This window comes from Mustelus asterias, chromosome 17 (genome assembly GCF_964213995.1).
Source record: "Mustelus asterias chromosome 17, sMusAst1.hap1.1, whole genome shotgun sequence".
Classification (NCBI taxonomy): Eukaryota; Metazoa; Chordata; class Chondrichthyes; order Carcharhiniformes; family Triakidae; genus Mustelus; species Mustelus asterias.
Window position 1 is genome coordinate 29980877 of NC_135817.1, and position 15907 is coordinate 29996783.

The following is a 15907-nucleotide window of genomic DNA, read 5'->3' on the forward strand; positions in this document are numbered from 1 at the left end:
ATGTTACAACTTTCAGCTTGAAACCAGCTAGGTACTTCATTCTTTTTGCCAGGAGACCCTTTTTCTGTTCATTTGCCATACGCAATCTGCTCTGTGTGAGAGTGTCTTAAACTCCTGTGCAACGTCTTGGCAACACAGCCTGCATTGCCTGTGTCATCTCATACACTGACTTACAAGGGTAAAAGCATGTATTTCTGAGGTAAAAAAATTGAGGCCCACTCCTCATTTGAGAATAGCATTTCTGAGAATAAAATGGCTATCCTATATGCAGGTTGACTTATGTGCCTATGATAAATGAATGAGAGTTGTTTAATTTTCCATTTGACTGTAGTAAAATTTCCCTTTTATTAATAGAGAATTTGCTATGGTGTCTTCATTCCAGGTAGCAATTGTGATTTATTTTTGAATAGTTTATTTGAGCTATTGTTAAAGGATTTGAGAGTAAATAATTACCATTAATGTATTAGTCCGCCGACACAAATATTTGAGTAACAATACACAACTTTATATGATTCCTCAGTAAGCAGCCAGTGTTACAAGTTTGTCCGAGTAGTTTTTATAAAGCCAGGTTCATTTGAATTAGTCTTGTTTTATCACTCTCTGTAAATACTAGTTTTAGTCTCAATTAATATTCACATATTCACTTGTCATAATTCATACTTTTAATATCACAAAAATCATTTCAAGCACAATGCAATGCTTTATATCATAAAAGTTTATGGTACAGATTCTAGTAGCTCTCTCGCTCCTTTACCAGTGATGACCAGAAATCTGGCCCAGCAGTGGATATGCAGAAGTTAGCTAGCGTCTTATGGGAGATTTCATGGAAGCTTGGACGCTCAATTCACAAATTTAAAAATGGCAAATACTGTGGCAGCTTAGCTCTGTTGATACTCTTTTGCTATTTGTGTCAGATAATTATGTATTCCAGTCCCAGGCCAAGACTTGGGCACACAATCTAGGCCGACCTTTCAAAGTAATATTGAGCAATGCTGCTATATTAAAAGATGAGATGTTAAAACTGTAGCTGGAGGTACTCGAAAGAGCAGTTGTGAATCCTTGTGTTTTGGTCAGCATGTCTCTGGTAACTGGACATAGGTACAATTGTTGTTCATGGGATTTTGCCACATGCAAGTTGTCTGCCAAATTGTCAACATAATGAATTAATTCTGAAGTGAAATTATTTGTGTGAAATGTTTTGGAATATCTGAGAGATTTGAATAGCACTATTTAAATTCAACTTTTGATTCTAAAATCCCAAAATTATTCTAAGAAATAAAGATTTAAAAATATTTTCATGGGATTTCAACACATAGTAGCTTAAAGTATGCATCTTAAGGCAGCATGATGGCACAGTGGTTAGCATTGCTGCCTCACAGCGCCAGGGACCCGGGTTCGATTCCCAGTTTGAATCACTGTCTGTGCGGAGATTGCACATTCTCCATGTGTCTGCATGGGTTTCCTCCAGGTGCTCCGGTTTCCTCCCACAGTACGAAGGACGTGCTGGTTAGGTGCATCGGCTATGCTAAATTCTCCCTCAGTGTACCCGAACAGGCGCCATAGCGTGGCGACTAGGGGATTTTCACAGTAACTTCATTGCAGTGTTAATGACACCTACTTGCGACAATAATAAATAAACTTTAAACCTTTTACCTTTCTCTCTGTGCTAGTTGAAACGCTAATGCATTTAAAATGAGTTAACACTTCTGTTGGAATAGTAGAGGAATTTTAGATGAAAGTTTTAAGCATGTGTAGCCTCACACCCCAGTTTTACCTACAGCCTCATGAAATAGGAGATTGCGCTTGTAAAGTGGCAGTCCTATATATAAACAGGTTATCATGTTGGTGCAGATTCCAACTGACATTTCCACTGATCTGCATGAAAAAGGCTGGGCAGTTTGTTCAGCAATAATCATTAATAGAAATTGGTGGCCATAATTTTAGAATGAGCAACACTCAATATAGATGAATATTGTATGAGGTTGAATAGAGAATTAAAACTACAGGTAAAACAAAATTGACTGGTGCAAGAATTACTCAGTCACATTATGCAGTACTAGTTATTACATTTAAAAAAAAAATGTACTATTGAACACGATTCAGGTCACAGAATATTTTAAATTGCAAGGAAATTATCAGTAAAAGATTTAAAATCACCTTGCTTAATTGGGTGGGTGCGATAGTTTGCATGTTTGATCACCTTCTGCAGAGTTAAAACCAGGCACTATCCCAAAATATGGGAGGAGAAAAAAGGAGAGTATTTCTAAAGTCACTCTCAATCATTTATTTTCCAGTAGCTGATCCACAAAACACCAACAGAGACACAGAAAGAAGTTGCCACACATCCTGAAGACAAATTGGAGCATGGGGGTGGATAGAAGAGGGGCTTTATCTTCAACAATTATATTTATTGCCATTTGTTTCATTGATAAATTTGATTACGGAAAGTTACTGATGCTTTTTATTGAATGTTGACACAAATACTCCAAGATTACAGTTTTGTATTAGAAGTGAACCATAAAAAAAATTTCTGCTGTGATATTCAAATATTGTCAGTTTCTGACCATCATAAAGCCCTTGATTGATGCACTCTGCTTCATGACTGCAATTCTCCTAGACTCCACTACGCAGTGACAATATGAGAAGAAAAGTAAAACTGTTTCAAAAGAATGTCTCTCGACATAGTGGGCACGAAGACTTGTTGCTGGAAGTAAACCATCGGTACTGTAAACATAAAAATTTTAAAAATTAGAAAATGCTGTTAAAGAAAAACAAAATAGAAAAACATTGCCAGAGATTTACTCAGAACTTAAAAACAAGTATTTTGCATGTAAGCGCACAAATTTTTCCCAGTTTTTACCTTTAATTGAAAATTGAAGCTAACTCAGTCAAAAGCAAGAAATTAAGTTTCAGCAACATAATTGTCCATACATGAAAATTCCAGAATGTTCTCAGCAAAGTAGAGGTCAAAGACCATAAGACAGAGGAGCAGAATTAGTCCACTCGGCCCATCAAGTCTGCTCCGCCATTCAATCCTGGCTGATATTTTTTCATCCCCATTCTTCTGCCTTTTCCCCATAACCCCTGATCCCTTTATTAATCAAGAATCTATCTATCTCTGTCTTAAAGACCCTCAATGACTTGGCCTCCACAGCCTTCTGCGACAAAGAGTTCCACAGATTCACTACTCTCTAGCTGAAGAAATTACTTCACATCTCTGTTTTAAAGGATCGTCCCTTTAGCCTGAGGTTGTGCCCTCTGGTTCTAGTTTTTCCTACTAGTGGAAACATCCTCTCCACGTTCACTCTATCCAGGCCTTGCAGTATCCTGTAAGTTTCAATAAGGTCCCCTCTCATCCTTCTAAACTCCGAGTACAGATCTAGAGTCCTCAACCGTTCCTCATATGACAAGCTCTTCATTCCAGGGATCATTCTTGTGAACCTCCTCTGGACCCTTTCCAAGACCAGCACATCCTTCCTTAAATATGGGGCCCAAAACTGCTCACAATACTCCAAATGGGGTCTGACCAGAGCCTTACACAGCCTCAGAAGTACATCCCTGCTCTTGTGTTCTAGCCCTCTAGACAATAAAAGCACTGCTCAATCACCTCTCAATTAACTAGTGTTGTTGCTTTGTGTGCGCACACAGTTCCTCCAGTGGCAGGTAATGTTCATAAATATCAAATGTTTCCTGGAGCAGATTTTGTATATGAATGTCAGAAGAAAAAAATAACTAAGATAACTGGTCAAACATGTCCTTGCTCCCATTACTATCCAGATTTTAGTGATACTTGTCCATGTTCGAAAATTACAACCTCTTTGTAGAAATCAGTGTAATCTTATTCATTTGCTGCAGTATTCCAATCTGAAAAAATGATTTTACCATTATACTGAGCAGTATCAATCAGCTGTAATACTGAATATTACTCACTGATTTTAATTTTAGACAAAACAGTTTGATAACAGTGAAATTGACTTGTTATATTTCAAAACTATTTTAGAAAATGAGAAAGATTAGAAAACAAAACTGAAGGCATATCTACTAAAAAAGTAGGCTATAAGGACAAAAGGCAAAATAAGTTCCAAGGGACATTAGGAAATGTAATAATTAATTAGTGATATTCATCGTGGTTAAGGAACAAGTGGAGCTCCTTAAGGCATTACATTTACACAAAATTTGCACTTTCATAACACTGTTATGGGAGAAAAAGTTAATTTTGTGGTAATTAGTTGGGCATACAGCTGAATTAATGCAGTAGCAGAGCTATGCAATGAAATGATCATTTAAAACTTTCGTATTTTAATATTCATGAGGTATAATAATGCAATAGCCTAAATGAATACCTTTTTTGCCTTAATCTTGACTATCATTAACTTCTTGATACACCTTACAAATCAACCTTTTTACTAGTTAAAATTGAGAACATTATTCACCTTCCAAAACAATAGGCAAGATGGGAGCACTATCTGGAGTTATTTGATATCAAAACCTTTTACATATGAATAAATGTCAAAGGATTTATCAATGTTGTGGAGCAGTTCAAACAGGCGAAATTCAATTTATTGAGAATTTCTCTCACCTCTAAAGCAGGTGATGGAGCAAAAAGGAAGAAGAAATAAGTAGATTTTTGTGTTAGTGAAGATTAAAAAAATAAATTTAAACTTAAAAAATTAGGGCAAGTATATGATGGAGATAGGGGACAACATGGTGCAAGGTTTTTAGTCTTTTTAAAATTAAAATAGCATTTTAAATGTTAAAGTTAAAATAAAGTGGTCATTATTATGATAAAACTACTGATGCTTTTGAGTAACTTTGCTATTATAATATATTTCTGTGTGAACTGAAAGCTTATTAACTCAGCATGAATGTCATTTCTCTGGTTTGCAGCAGTCTAAGGGTTAATAGTTTGCGAGAACATTACAGGCGGTTTTTAAAAATATATCACGAATATCTCCAGTGGACAAGTAACCAGCGATGAGTACTTCTGTTTTCACAAGTTACATGATCATTGCAACTTGGGTTAAAGCACTCACTTACATAATCAAAATTATGCCTCACTAGTCCCAAGGTGAAAAAGCAGTCACAATTAATGAAGTGGTTGTGGGTCAATATCTATAACAATGCTTCTGGAGATTTTAGGATGTAATCCTCAAAGGAAAGCAGTTTTTAAAAAATCATTCGTAGGATGTGAATGTCACTGGCTAGGCCAGCATTTTTTGCCTATCCCTAATTGCCCTTAAAGGTGGTGGTAAGCTGCCTTCTTAAACTGCTGCAGTCCACAGTGCTGTTTGGGAGCGAATTCCAAGATTCTGACCCAGCAACCATGAAGGAACCGCAATATATTTCCAAGTCAAAATGGTGAGTGCCTTGGAGGGGAACCTCCAAGTGGTGGTGTTCCCATGCATCTGCTTCCCTCATCCTTCTAGATGGTAGCAGTCATGGGTTTTGAAGATGTTGTCAAAGGAGCCTTGGTCAGTTCCTCCATCTTGTCGATGGTACATATGGTTGTCATTGTGCATTGGTGGTGGAGGATGTGAATGTTTGTGGATATGGTGTCAATCAAGCGGGTTGCTTTATCCTGGATGGTGTCAAGCTTCTGGAGTGTTGTTAGAGGTGCAATCATCCAGGCAAGTGGAGAGTATTCGTGACCTGTGCCTTGTAGATAGTGGACAGGCTTTGGGGAGTAAAGAGGCAAGTTACTTGTCACAGGATTCCAAGCCTCTGACCTGCTCTTGCAGCCGCAGTAGAAAGAAAGAAGTCATATAGAAACCCTACAGCACAGAAAGAGGCCATTCAGCCCATCGAGTCTGCACAGACCACAATCCCACCCAGGCCCTACCCCCATATCCCTACATATTTTACCCACTAATCCCTCTAACCTACGCATCTCAGGGCACTAAGGGCAATTTTAGCATGGCCAATCAACCTAACCCGCACATCTTTGGACTGTGGGAGGAAACCGGAGCACCCGGAGGAAACCTACGCAGACACGAGGAAAACGTGCAAACTCCACACAGACAGTGACCCAAGCCGGGAATCGAACCCAGGTCCCTGGAGCTGTGAAGCAGCAGTGCTAACCACTGTGCTACCGTGCCGCCCTTATTTACAAGGTTGGTCCACTTCAGCTTCTGCTCAATGGTAAGCCCAGAATGTTGATATGAATGTTAAATGAAAAGTTCTCTTAAAATACCACTGTTGAAAAATAGCTTTCCACTTCCATTTCTGCTATGCTCCTTAATGCTTTAAAGTGACAATTTTTGTGAGGGAGCAAGGAAATGTAATGGTTTGGTTTCAAAAGCTCACGGGAGCAGCTTTCATACTTGCACACAGTCAGATGGTGAAGTTCATGTTTATGAGAGATTAAAAACAATGGGAGGAATCTTGAGCCCTCATTCTCATCTGCGTGATCGCTGGCGGATCTCAAGATCCAGCAAAACCTAGAAATCATGAATCTCACCAGTGAGATTGAGATATCTGATTTTCCCCGCCCCTGGCTGGTGACACAATCAGATTCATGCTGAGAATGGGCGAGAACCAGATTTGTATTCATTTGAATAAATTTCAATCTCATTAAACACTCCCACTGCCAGAGCTTCCCCTCTCACTAGATTTTCAAACTCAGTCGGTGGGATTTATAACAGGTTCGTCCAGACGTGAACCGCCATGGTGGAATTAATTTTTTGTCCAGTAATCCTTTAAAAATGGCGTCCCAATCTCAGTGGAAACGGTTCCTGGCTCTAAGAGTCCCCACTTTGCTAGACTGACGGCACTAACCATGCCCAGCCTTTTTTATGGCAGTTAAAGTGACAGGATCTGGAGAGAAAACTGGCCAGTGGAGCTCGAGATTTCCACGCCAGTTTTCTCGCCAGAACTGACACCAAATTCTCACAAGATTCCATCCTTTGAATAAATTTCAAAACCCAACTGGTTCATTAAGAGCCTCCAAGAAAGGGAAAGTGCCACCCGTATCTGGTCTTGTCTACAAAGGACCCGAGTCCCATATACTGGTTGCCTCTTAATTCCCTCAAAGGCAATGAGGCTGAAGAATAAATGCTGTTCTTTGCATCCTGAGAATCAACGTAAAAAGAAATTCTTGAGCTCTATTCAGTTGCTCCCTATCTTCTCAACCCTTTGTAGCAAACATCAATAATTTTGCTTAGAAGAAAACTAATAATCTCGTTAGTGTTTGAGATGCAATTCATTGCAATAACACAGAAGGTGAAGCACAGCAGATGCTTGCCCCAATAATGGACTATACATAATATTAAGTGATCTGTGAAGCATTATCAGTGAGAGTACTCAGAATTTTAAAAAAAATTCAAAGATATTTCATTGTCCACTGCCCTGTCCATTTTGGACCAAAAAAGAATAGATCAGGGTCCTTTCTATTCGGTACGGAGTTAAATACAGTGGATATCCAAAGACTTGGGGGTTCAGGTGCATAGATCTTTAAAATGCCACAAACAGGTACAAAAATTAATCAAGAAGGCTAATGGAATGCTGGCCTTTATACGTAAAGGACTGGAGTATAAGATGTAGAGGTTATGCTGCAGCTATACCCCACTGGCTAGACCCCATTTGGAAAACTGTGAGCAGATCTGGGCACCACACCTTAGGAAGGATATATTGGCCTTGGAGGAAGTACAGTGTAGGTTTACAAGAATGATACCTGGACTTCAGGGGTTAAGCTTTGAGGAGAGATTATCAGGCTTGTTTTCTCTAGAATTTAGAAGGTTAAGGGATGATTTGATCAAAGTCTTCAAGATATTAACAGGAAAAGACAGGATAGATAAAGATAAACCATTTCCATTGTTTGGAGATTCTAGAACTAGGGCCAGATCATTCAGGAGAGATGTTGGGAAGGACTTCTACACACAAAGGGTGGCAAAGGTTTGCAACTCTCTTCCACAAAGGCAGTTGATGCTAGATCAGTTGCTAATTTTAAATCTAAGATAGATACATTTTTGTTAAACAAAGGTATTGAAGGATATGGGCCAAAAGCAGGTATATGGATTTAGGCTACAGATCAGCAATGATCTCATTGAATGGCATAACGGGCTCGGGGGTCTGAATGGCCTATTCCTGTTCCTAGGTTCCTCCTGATAGCAATATGGAATCTACAATTTTTAAACATAGTTTGAGGGACTAAATGTCCTGACATCAAAATGGATTTGCTCATTTAATCTGCTTACTGACATTGCCTGACAATTCTAAAAATTGTTTTCCTGGTTTAAACTGCTTACCAAACAGGCTGAGTGGAACTTTTTCTTGCAGGTTCTGCAGGCTTTCTTTGGAAGTGAATAGTTAGAACCGTGAATTACTGAAAAGCAGATCATGCATTCCTCAGTTCCTTCAAAACGTTTATCCACATTGCTCTTCCATAACGCAAGTCCTTCCATGATGCTGCCGTTCTATAAAAACAGCAACACAAAACAATAAAATGTGCATAGTTAATTATGAATGTTACAGCAACTACAATAAGTTTAATTTGTATCCAAGTTTTTACACCATTTTAAATAGTTATATTAACATAAAAGTAACCGTTACTACAAATAAGTACTACACTGGCTGATAGATAACCGACAAATTATGTAATTAATTGGGAATTGTCTCATGTTGATCAATTATGTTGATCTTACTTTGCCTTCATTTGGCAGTCAGTTTGCACTGCTTCAACTAAACCAGGCAGAAAATTACATGAAATAAAAATAAAAAATGTTGTAAAAATTTACCATGACAATAACTGATAGATTTGGTTCAGGTGGCTGAGTAAAAAGGTTAGAAATAAGAATCCTAACACTGACCCATCTACACCTGATTTTAATTGAGATGGGAATGGGCAATTGGGGGTGACATATGAGGGCAGTTGATTAGTTGACCAACCTGCTTCAAGAAAATGGGTTGGTCTTTCAAATGTTATGAGGATACAACATTTTGAATTTAACTGTGGATGGCTGGGTTTCCTGAACCTCAGGAAACATGGCAAATATACCAAGGTGTAGACTATCGGACCCAAGAGGGTAAATGCCTTTCTACTTAAATGCTGGATTCTATGTGCTAGCCTAGTCAACCTTCCCAGGCTCCGACAAAACCCCCCACTACTACCCTTACCCCCCTTACAATCCCACCCTGATCTTCCCCCCAGCCCACAACACAGAGGCCTTCCATGGATCTTTCCCATCATAGATCAATTTGCTTTGTTAAGTTTGATCATGGATATATAGCTGATACAGTGCTGCACCAGAAGGTCTCCAAAGAACAGTGCATTGAACAGGCAGTCCTTTATCACAGCATAAGCAGCGTCAACTGAGACCATTATGTCCCCTTTTCCTCCTGACTGTTTTTGGGGCACAATTACATGGATGGCAGCAGCCTTCTTGTATATTGTCTAAAAAGCCTATCTTCGTGTGAGAACCTCAACAGTGAATGTTGGCAAACTGTTTGACTGAGGATCAATCCTGGTCCCATCTGAAGTTTCGAAACTCACACTTTGGAATTAGGGTCAGTGAATAGTAATTAAAACTGCAGCCCCAGTTTATCTTCCCCATCTCTACTTCAAGAGCACTGAGCCAAATACAAATATCTGCAGTGCCATAATGTCTGAGATCTGTTAATTCACCATGGAACCTAATAGCAAAGAAATGTCAATACAATGACACCACAAGGAAATCTGCTTTAATCTCAGAACACATTTTTACTAAAATTATTGAACAGAGTGAAACAACTCAATTTCTCTGTTAAGTGCCTTTACTGAGAAGACCATCTGGGAAGCTAAAGGTCTTTCTTCCATAATTGTCCCAGCACATTATCCAGATGAAAGAAATAGCCTATTTTACAAGCAAACTGTTCCTAAGGAAACACAGGCACTTAGACCAATTAAAAAAAATTAAGTAGGAACAAAGTGTACTGGGGAGGTTGGGGTGAGGAGAAATTTTAAAGCTATGAACAAGTGCTCAAATACATGTTGGCTGCTCACAAAATGCTAAGTGTAGAATACTTATGGGGTGACAGATAGAAATATTTAAAATATTTTTCAAAGAAACTGGTATACAAAGATGAAAATTTTATATTAGACATAAATTAAAGGTTAAAAGAATGCAAGCTCATGTTGGGAAAATGGGCAAGACAGAATGAACAGATGCAATCATCAATGGCATTTTAGCATTACTGAAAATTGATGGACTCTGGAAAATTATTTTTCCAAAGTTGTCAACAATTTAAGGGAAGACTATGAGAGAGGATCCAGATAGGCTTTAATGATTACTTCTTGGTTCTTTTCCTGGAGTTTCCACTTGTTGTTTATCATGAACAGAGGAACTTTTCCCTCCAACCTGTTACCTGAGTGGGTTTATAATTTACTTAATACCCTACAAAAGGTATTTTTCGATCTACTCTGGATCACAATGCATCAGAAGTGTCAAGCCAAACAGCAACAAGGAATGCAAATACTCAGACTTGTCTCTTTTGGGAGGCACTGAAAAAGCTTACACGGCAAAATGGCAAAATTAAACTTTTACTCCTTTTGGGGAGGAGGAATGTTTTCAATATGTTGTTTGATAAATCCAGTTTATTCTGGTGCTTTGCAATAGACATTTGTGCTGAAAGGAAACAAAATAAACCATTTTTCACCCATCTGACTGCACCCAGCAAAGGTAACAAGAGGTGTATTGAACATATACTAAATTCTATTGCAAAATTTCAAGATTTTTCTTCCCTCTATTATAATCTACTAATAGAAAAACATCAACCTATATCTGACTCTCTGATGCACGAGTAACTCCATTAAAAACTCAAGTTTTTGCATTGAAATCAACTGAAATGTACACATTCAGTTCACATAAAAGCTATTCATTTATTCATAAGACAATTATTAATGAAACATAAACTGAAACCCAACGCCAATTGCCTTTAAGACAGTTTTACTATTCACTAGTGTCCCTGCCTCATGCTTCAGTGAATAATCCCCAAAAAACTACTGCAGATAACAGCAAGCCCCAGAGCTGATGTGATAAAATGCACATGCTGCCCATGGAGGTTTGGTCACTGGAGAAAAATGTTAATAACTGAGACAAAAAAATTAACATTCATTTTTAGTAAATTCTCAACATAGTTTCAATACTGATAAATTATTTATTGTAAATCATTTTTTCATGTAACTGTAAAGTTCTGGCATGCTTTCTCATGGTATGATTGAAATCATAGTCACACTAGATTTCAACATTTTAAAAATTTATACTTTCCAAACTGGTATAATCCATGTAGACTGAGGAAATTTATTAGCAGAAAAGTGGTGGGGGGGTAGGTTGATTTACATGTTGAATATAGGCCTAAACGTCCCGTTCTGAGGTGAAAATATGGGGTCGTCACACATGCCTTGTCTACTTATATTTATATAGTGCTATTTAATTTCCTAACAGAAAACAAACGTGTGTGTTACAAGATCCTAAAACAAAAGTTCAGTTGAGATTTTAGGGCCCTCTAAAGTTTCAGGTTTGTTTCAGCCAGCTAAAAGTGGAAAACAAATTCAAGAAAAGCTAACTTTCACCCTGCTTGTACATCTGCAGTGCCCAATTTAGATAAATTAAAATAAACTGAACATAAGAACATGTCTTCTGTCTCATCTCTGAGCAAAACAGATGCAAGCCATAGGAGAAAACAATTCTAAAATATTTAGTGAAACGGGAAGAAATTCTGAAACCAATTTACAGTAAAGTTTATCTGGTTACATAATGTAGGTTAGTGTTTAACAAATGCTGATTATAATATCCCATTGTGTTTAATCTTACAGTACCTGAAGATTAAGAAACGTATTTAACTGCATCATCCAGTTGCGCCACTGCTGAACAGCCACACCAACTCGTTTTCCACTTTCTACAGTAACTGACCCAAGAGGATAGTTTGTTGGTAAATGTATAACAAGCTCAATGAATATGTCATCCACAGAATAGGTAGCAAGTACCTCTCGGGCCACAGGACGGGCTTTCACCTAATATGAAACCAAAGGAAAATGGCTGAAAACATCTGAACAGTGCAATGCCAAGCTTTGCAGCTTTCAGAACAGAGAATTTTGTTACAATAAATTAGTTGCTGCAAATATACCACATGTTCCAATCATGTAATCAATCTTATAAATGTACATGGTAATTGAAAACAAAGGTGTTGCTTTATTGTGCAGCAGGAGCATTACTTGCAATAGTAACTAGAATTATAATAGCAATAACACAGATTTGTGATTTTCATGTGTTTCGAAGCACAAATAATAGGATTAAGAAAGCCTGGATTGGATGGAGTTTGATAAGTGATACTAGCAATGAATATCCCCAAACCTGCGGAAGTACGATTTGTGAAAAAGACAGGACCAGTGTGATACTGTTTTTTGTAACACTGCCAAGAAGGTCTCTTGACATAAGGTATTTTGCAGTACTGAACGTGGTTCTACTGCTGTGCGGATGGCTTATAAAACATTAAATATGATGTTAAACATGATATTAAAAGTGAGAGTGTATACAGTCAAAATCAACATTAGTTGTTCTCTTGTTGCCACAGTGTGTGGTTATTGGGCAAATATTAGAATATAAATTTATTTCAGTGTCAGAGAAATTAGAACTTAATGAAGATAACAATGATAAAAGCAGTATCACGGTATTTAAACAGCTGAGTCTGAGAGAGATAGCTATTATAGTCAGTATCTTAGTAATTGATATCTATGGTTACTGTTAATTGTCCAACATAGACTGTCACCCACTCTAACCATGAGGAATGTAAGAGGTGGAGGCTGTGTCAAGTAGGCTTTCAACAATATGCAGAATCTTTGAAGATATCTGGGAATTAATAATTTTAAATTATATCATTTATTTAACTTCAAATCATATTAACCAAGAAATTGAATAATCTTTCCAAATTTAGCTCAAGCACAAGAATTTCTCCAGTGTTTGTTCTTTACAATTTACTGAAACTAACCCTGCGGAATAAAAGCCATTATTTCTCAAAACAAAATGTGGTAACGAGTTTTCATGCTGCAAAATAGGATTCTGAATACATCAAAATGATCACTAACCACCATGCTCTTGAATGTTTGTGTACTGGCTTGCACAGCTGAAATTTCCTGTGATGAAAGAATGCTGCTGACATATCTGCTGGTGTATTTATCCACTGTGCTGGACACACGCTTGTCTTGATTATTCCACCAAAGGCGAACTGTGGCTGGCAAATCTTCCAAAACGCTATAATATACAGCACAAGCCAACTTGGAAACCTCTGTGTTTAAGGTTTCTGTCTCTAGTAAAAAAAATTTGCATTACTTAATTTGATATTTATTAAAAATTGTCGTCATGACCAAACTTCAAAAATCTAAGTATCAAAAAAGCTCATGTTTTTTAATGAGTACACAATATCATTAAAGCTTCATCAGTAAAATTGACTTTTCAATAGTTGTTTGTAGGCGATGGGAAATAACATATAAAAATACAAAAGTACAAAAAAGTACATTTAAACTTTTTAAAAAATTAATTTCATTTCTGGAACAAAGTTTAAAACTGGGTTACATAGAACCATAGAATCTCTATGAACTCTCCGAAAGAGCATCCCACCTAAGTGCTCCCTTCCTTCCTATCCCCGCAGCCCTGCACATTTATCATGGCTAATCCACTGAACTTGCACATCTTTAGACTGTGGGAGGAAACTGGAGCACTTGGAGGGAATCCATGCAGAATGGGGAGAAGGTACAGATTCCACACAGACAGTCCCCCAAGGCCGGAATTGAATCCAGGTCCATGACGCTGTGAGACAGCTGCGATAACCACTGTGCTACCGTGCTGCCCACAAGTACATCTTTGGTGCAGCAATATTAATACAGAGTTTACTGTGTCAAAGTCTACTGCAGATTGGTTAGATGCAACAACAATTTGCATTTATGTAGCACCTTTACTATGGTAAAACATCCCAAATGGCTTCATAGTTGTGAGATCAGACTAAACAACAGTCACCACGCCAAAGAAACATTAAGATAGGTGACCTAAGGTTTGGTAAAAGGTAACTTTTAAGGAATATCTTAAACAAAAGAAAGAAGAGGGGAAACTGTGTGGGGAATTAGGGAGCTTAGGGCCTATACACCTGAATATTAATAAAACTTTGAGTTAAGGCAGAGGTGAAGAAAAAGATTTGTTGCAGTGTTATGTGACTGTTTAAAATAAATTGAGGATAAAAGTGAGCGTCACAAAATGGAAACAAAAGATGGAGGATAAACTAAGGGCAAAGGAAAAGCATTCACACCAAAGCTCCACAATGCTATCAGCAGTCCAAGTAAAACTAAACAATTCATTCCTCCATATTTATTTAAACATCAACTTTTAGGAAAATCAGAAGAAAATGTCAGTGAGTATGCCAAAGCCAGTGCAGGTTTAAGTGACTCAAGAATAAATTTCTAAATAATCTTCATTTATTTTTATACCTTGGAAAAGAATGACATGTTTCTCACTGAATAGCGTCCGTAGCCCTTTACTAGCAGAATCAGCAATTTGTCCAGGAATAGTTGGATTTTCTGGCATCAGTCTGAAGAGATGTTGCAGTAATCTGTGCAAGCATTTACTCTGACGAAGATAAGTTGCATACACAGCCCGCAACTAGAGAACAGGAAAAACAAAAAAAGGTCATCCCATATACGATATGTGCTATTTTGTTTCCATCATCTTGCTATATAAAGATGCAGTTACAATCATTTCAAGTATGTTAAATTTTCCATTTTATAAAAGTGGTAATGTTCACATTAATTTTTTTACTGGATCATGCTATTTAACCTAAATGACAATGAATATTTTTGTCATTTCAGAGAAATCTCACAGTGATTCAAAAATATTATGCTGCACACTCACAAATATCAACACATATTACAGTCAATAGCCCTTCTGAGAGGGAAGTCAAAAGATTGATTTTTGGAAAGATAATCTTTTGAAATAAAACTCCAAGTTATGGGGAGTGTCTTGGAAATTAGCATTTACTATGCATTGAAGAGTAGAGGAGGCAAATTTAAACTTTTAGCATACTGAAAAGTGTAGACAGTTAAGTTTTAATTTAAAAAAAATTATGAACATTAACAAGTGCCGTAAAATTGGTAAGTCTCTAGCTAAAGATTAGGAAAAATATTGACACCTATTAAAATAAGTTACTGCTACATCAAGTGAAATTAATATATCTTCTTTGCTCAATATACTGCCCATCATGTCCAATTAATTATTTCCAGTTTTTTTTGAAGTGTAGTTACTGTTGTAATGCAAGGAAACATGGTAGATAAGAGATGTACCTCAAGGTTCGAAAAACAGTAATGAGATAATCTTTTTGATTCGTGATGATGATTATGGGATAAATACTGATCAACATTCTGGGAGAACTCTTCTCCCCATCTTCAAAAGTGTCATGATTTTTTTTTGTGTCCACTTGATAGATGGGGCCTTGATTGAATAGCTTATCTGAAAGATGACCCATCTGACAATGGGGCCTTGATTGAATAGCTTATCTGAAAGATGACCCATCTGACAATGCACTGCTCTCTTGGTATTTCACTAAGCCACTTGACTGGGACCTGAACCGATCACCTCTTCAAAGGCATTAATTCTACCACTGATTCAAAGCTGACAACTAAAGGAACATTGTTGTAATACTTCTGTTTTTGGACGTTTTCAATTTTACACCAAAGTATTTTACTTTTATTGGTAAGAAGATCTCAGCTATGTCAATTATTTCATGTGCAATGCACTAACATCAGCATATTCCCAGGTTAACACCTATAAAAATTTGGATGGTGTCAAAGTGTGGTAGGAGTTTTCTTTTCCAGACCAGTTCCTTTGGAGCATACAAAAGTAATCAAATTATAAAAATTATAAACAAAGATAAGATAAAGATGAAAAAACAG

At 37.3% G+C, this 15907-nt stretch overlaps 1 protein-coding gene across 1 annotated transcript in view; it reads right to left on the minus strand.

The window, feature by feature from the left end:
• Positions 1–486: 486 nt before the first annotated feature.
• ltn1 (listerin E3 ubiquitin protein ligase 1) overlaps positions 487–15907 on the minus strand; it is a 121187-nt gene continuing 105766 nt past the window's right edge. Inside the window, exons 26-30 of the mRNA XM_078232462.1 lie at positions 14450–14621; positions 13058–13278; positions 11792–11986; positions 8244–8411; positions 487–2724 (exon numbers count right to left, since the gene is read on the minus strand). Of these exons, the coding sequence (XP_078088588.1) occupies positions 2662–2724; positions 8244–8411; positions 11792–11986; positions 13058–13278; positions 14450–14621 (819 nt within the window). The 3' untranslated portion in view covers positions 487–2661. The remainder of the gene's footprint in view (positions 2725–8243; positions 8412–11791; positions 11987–13057; positions 13279–14449; positions 14622–15907) is intronic.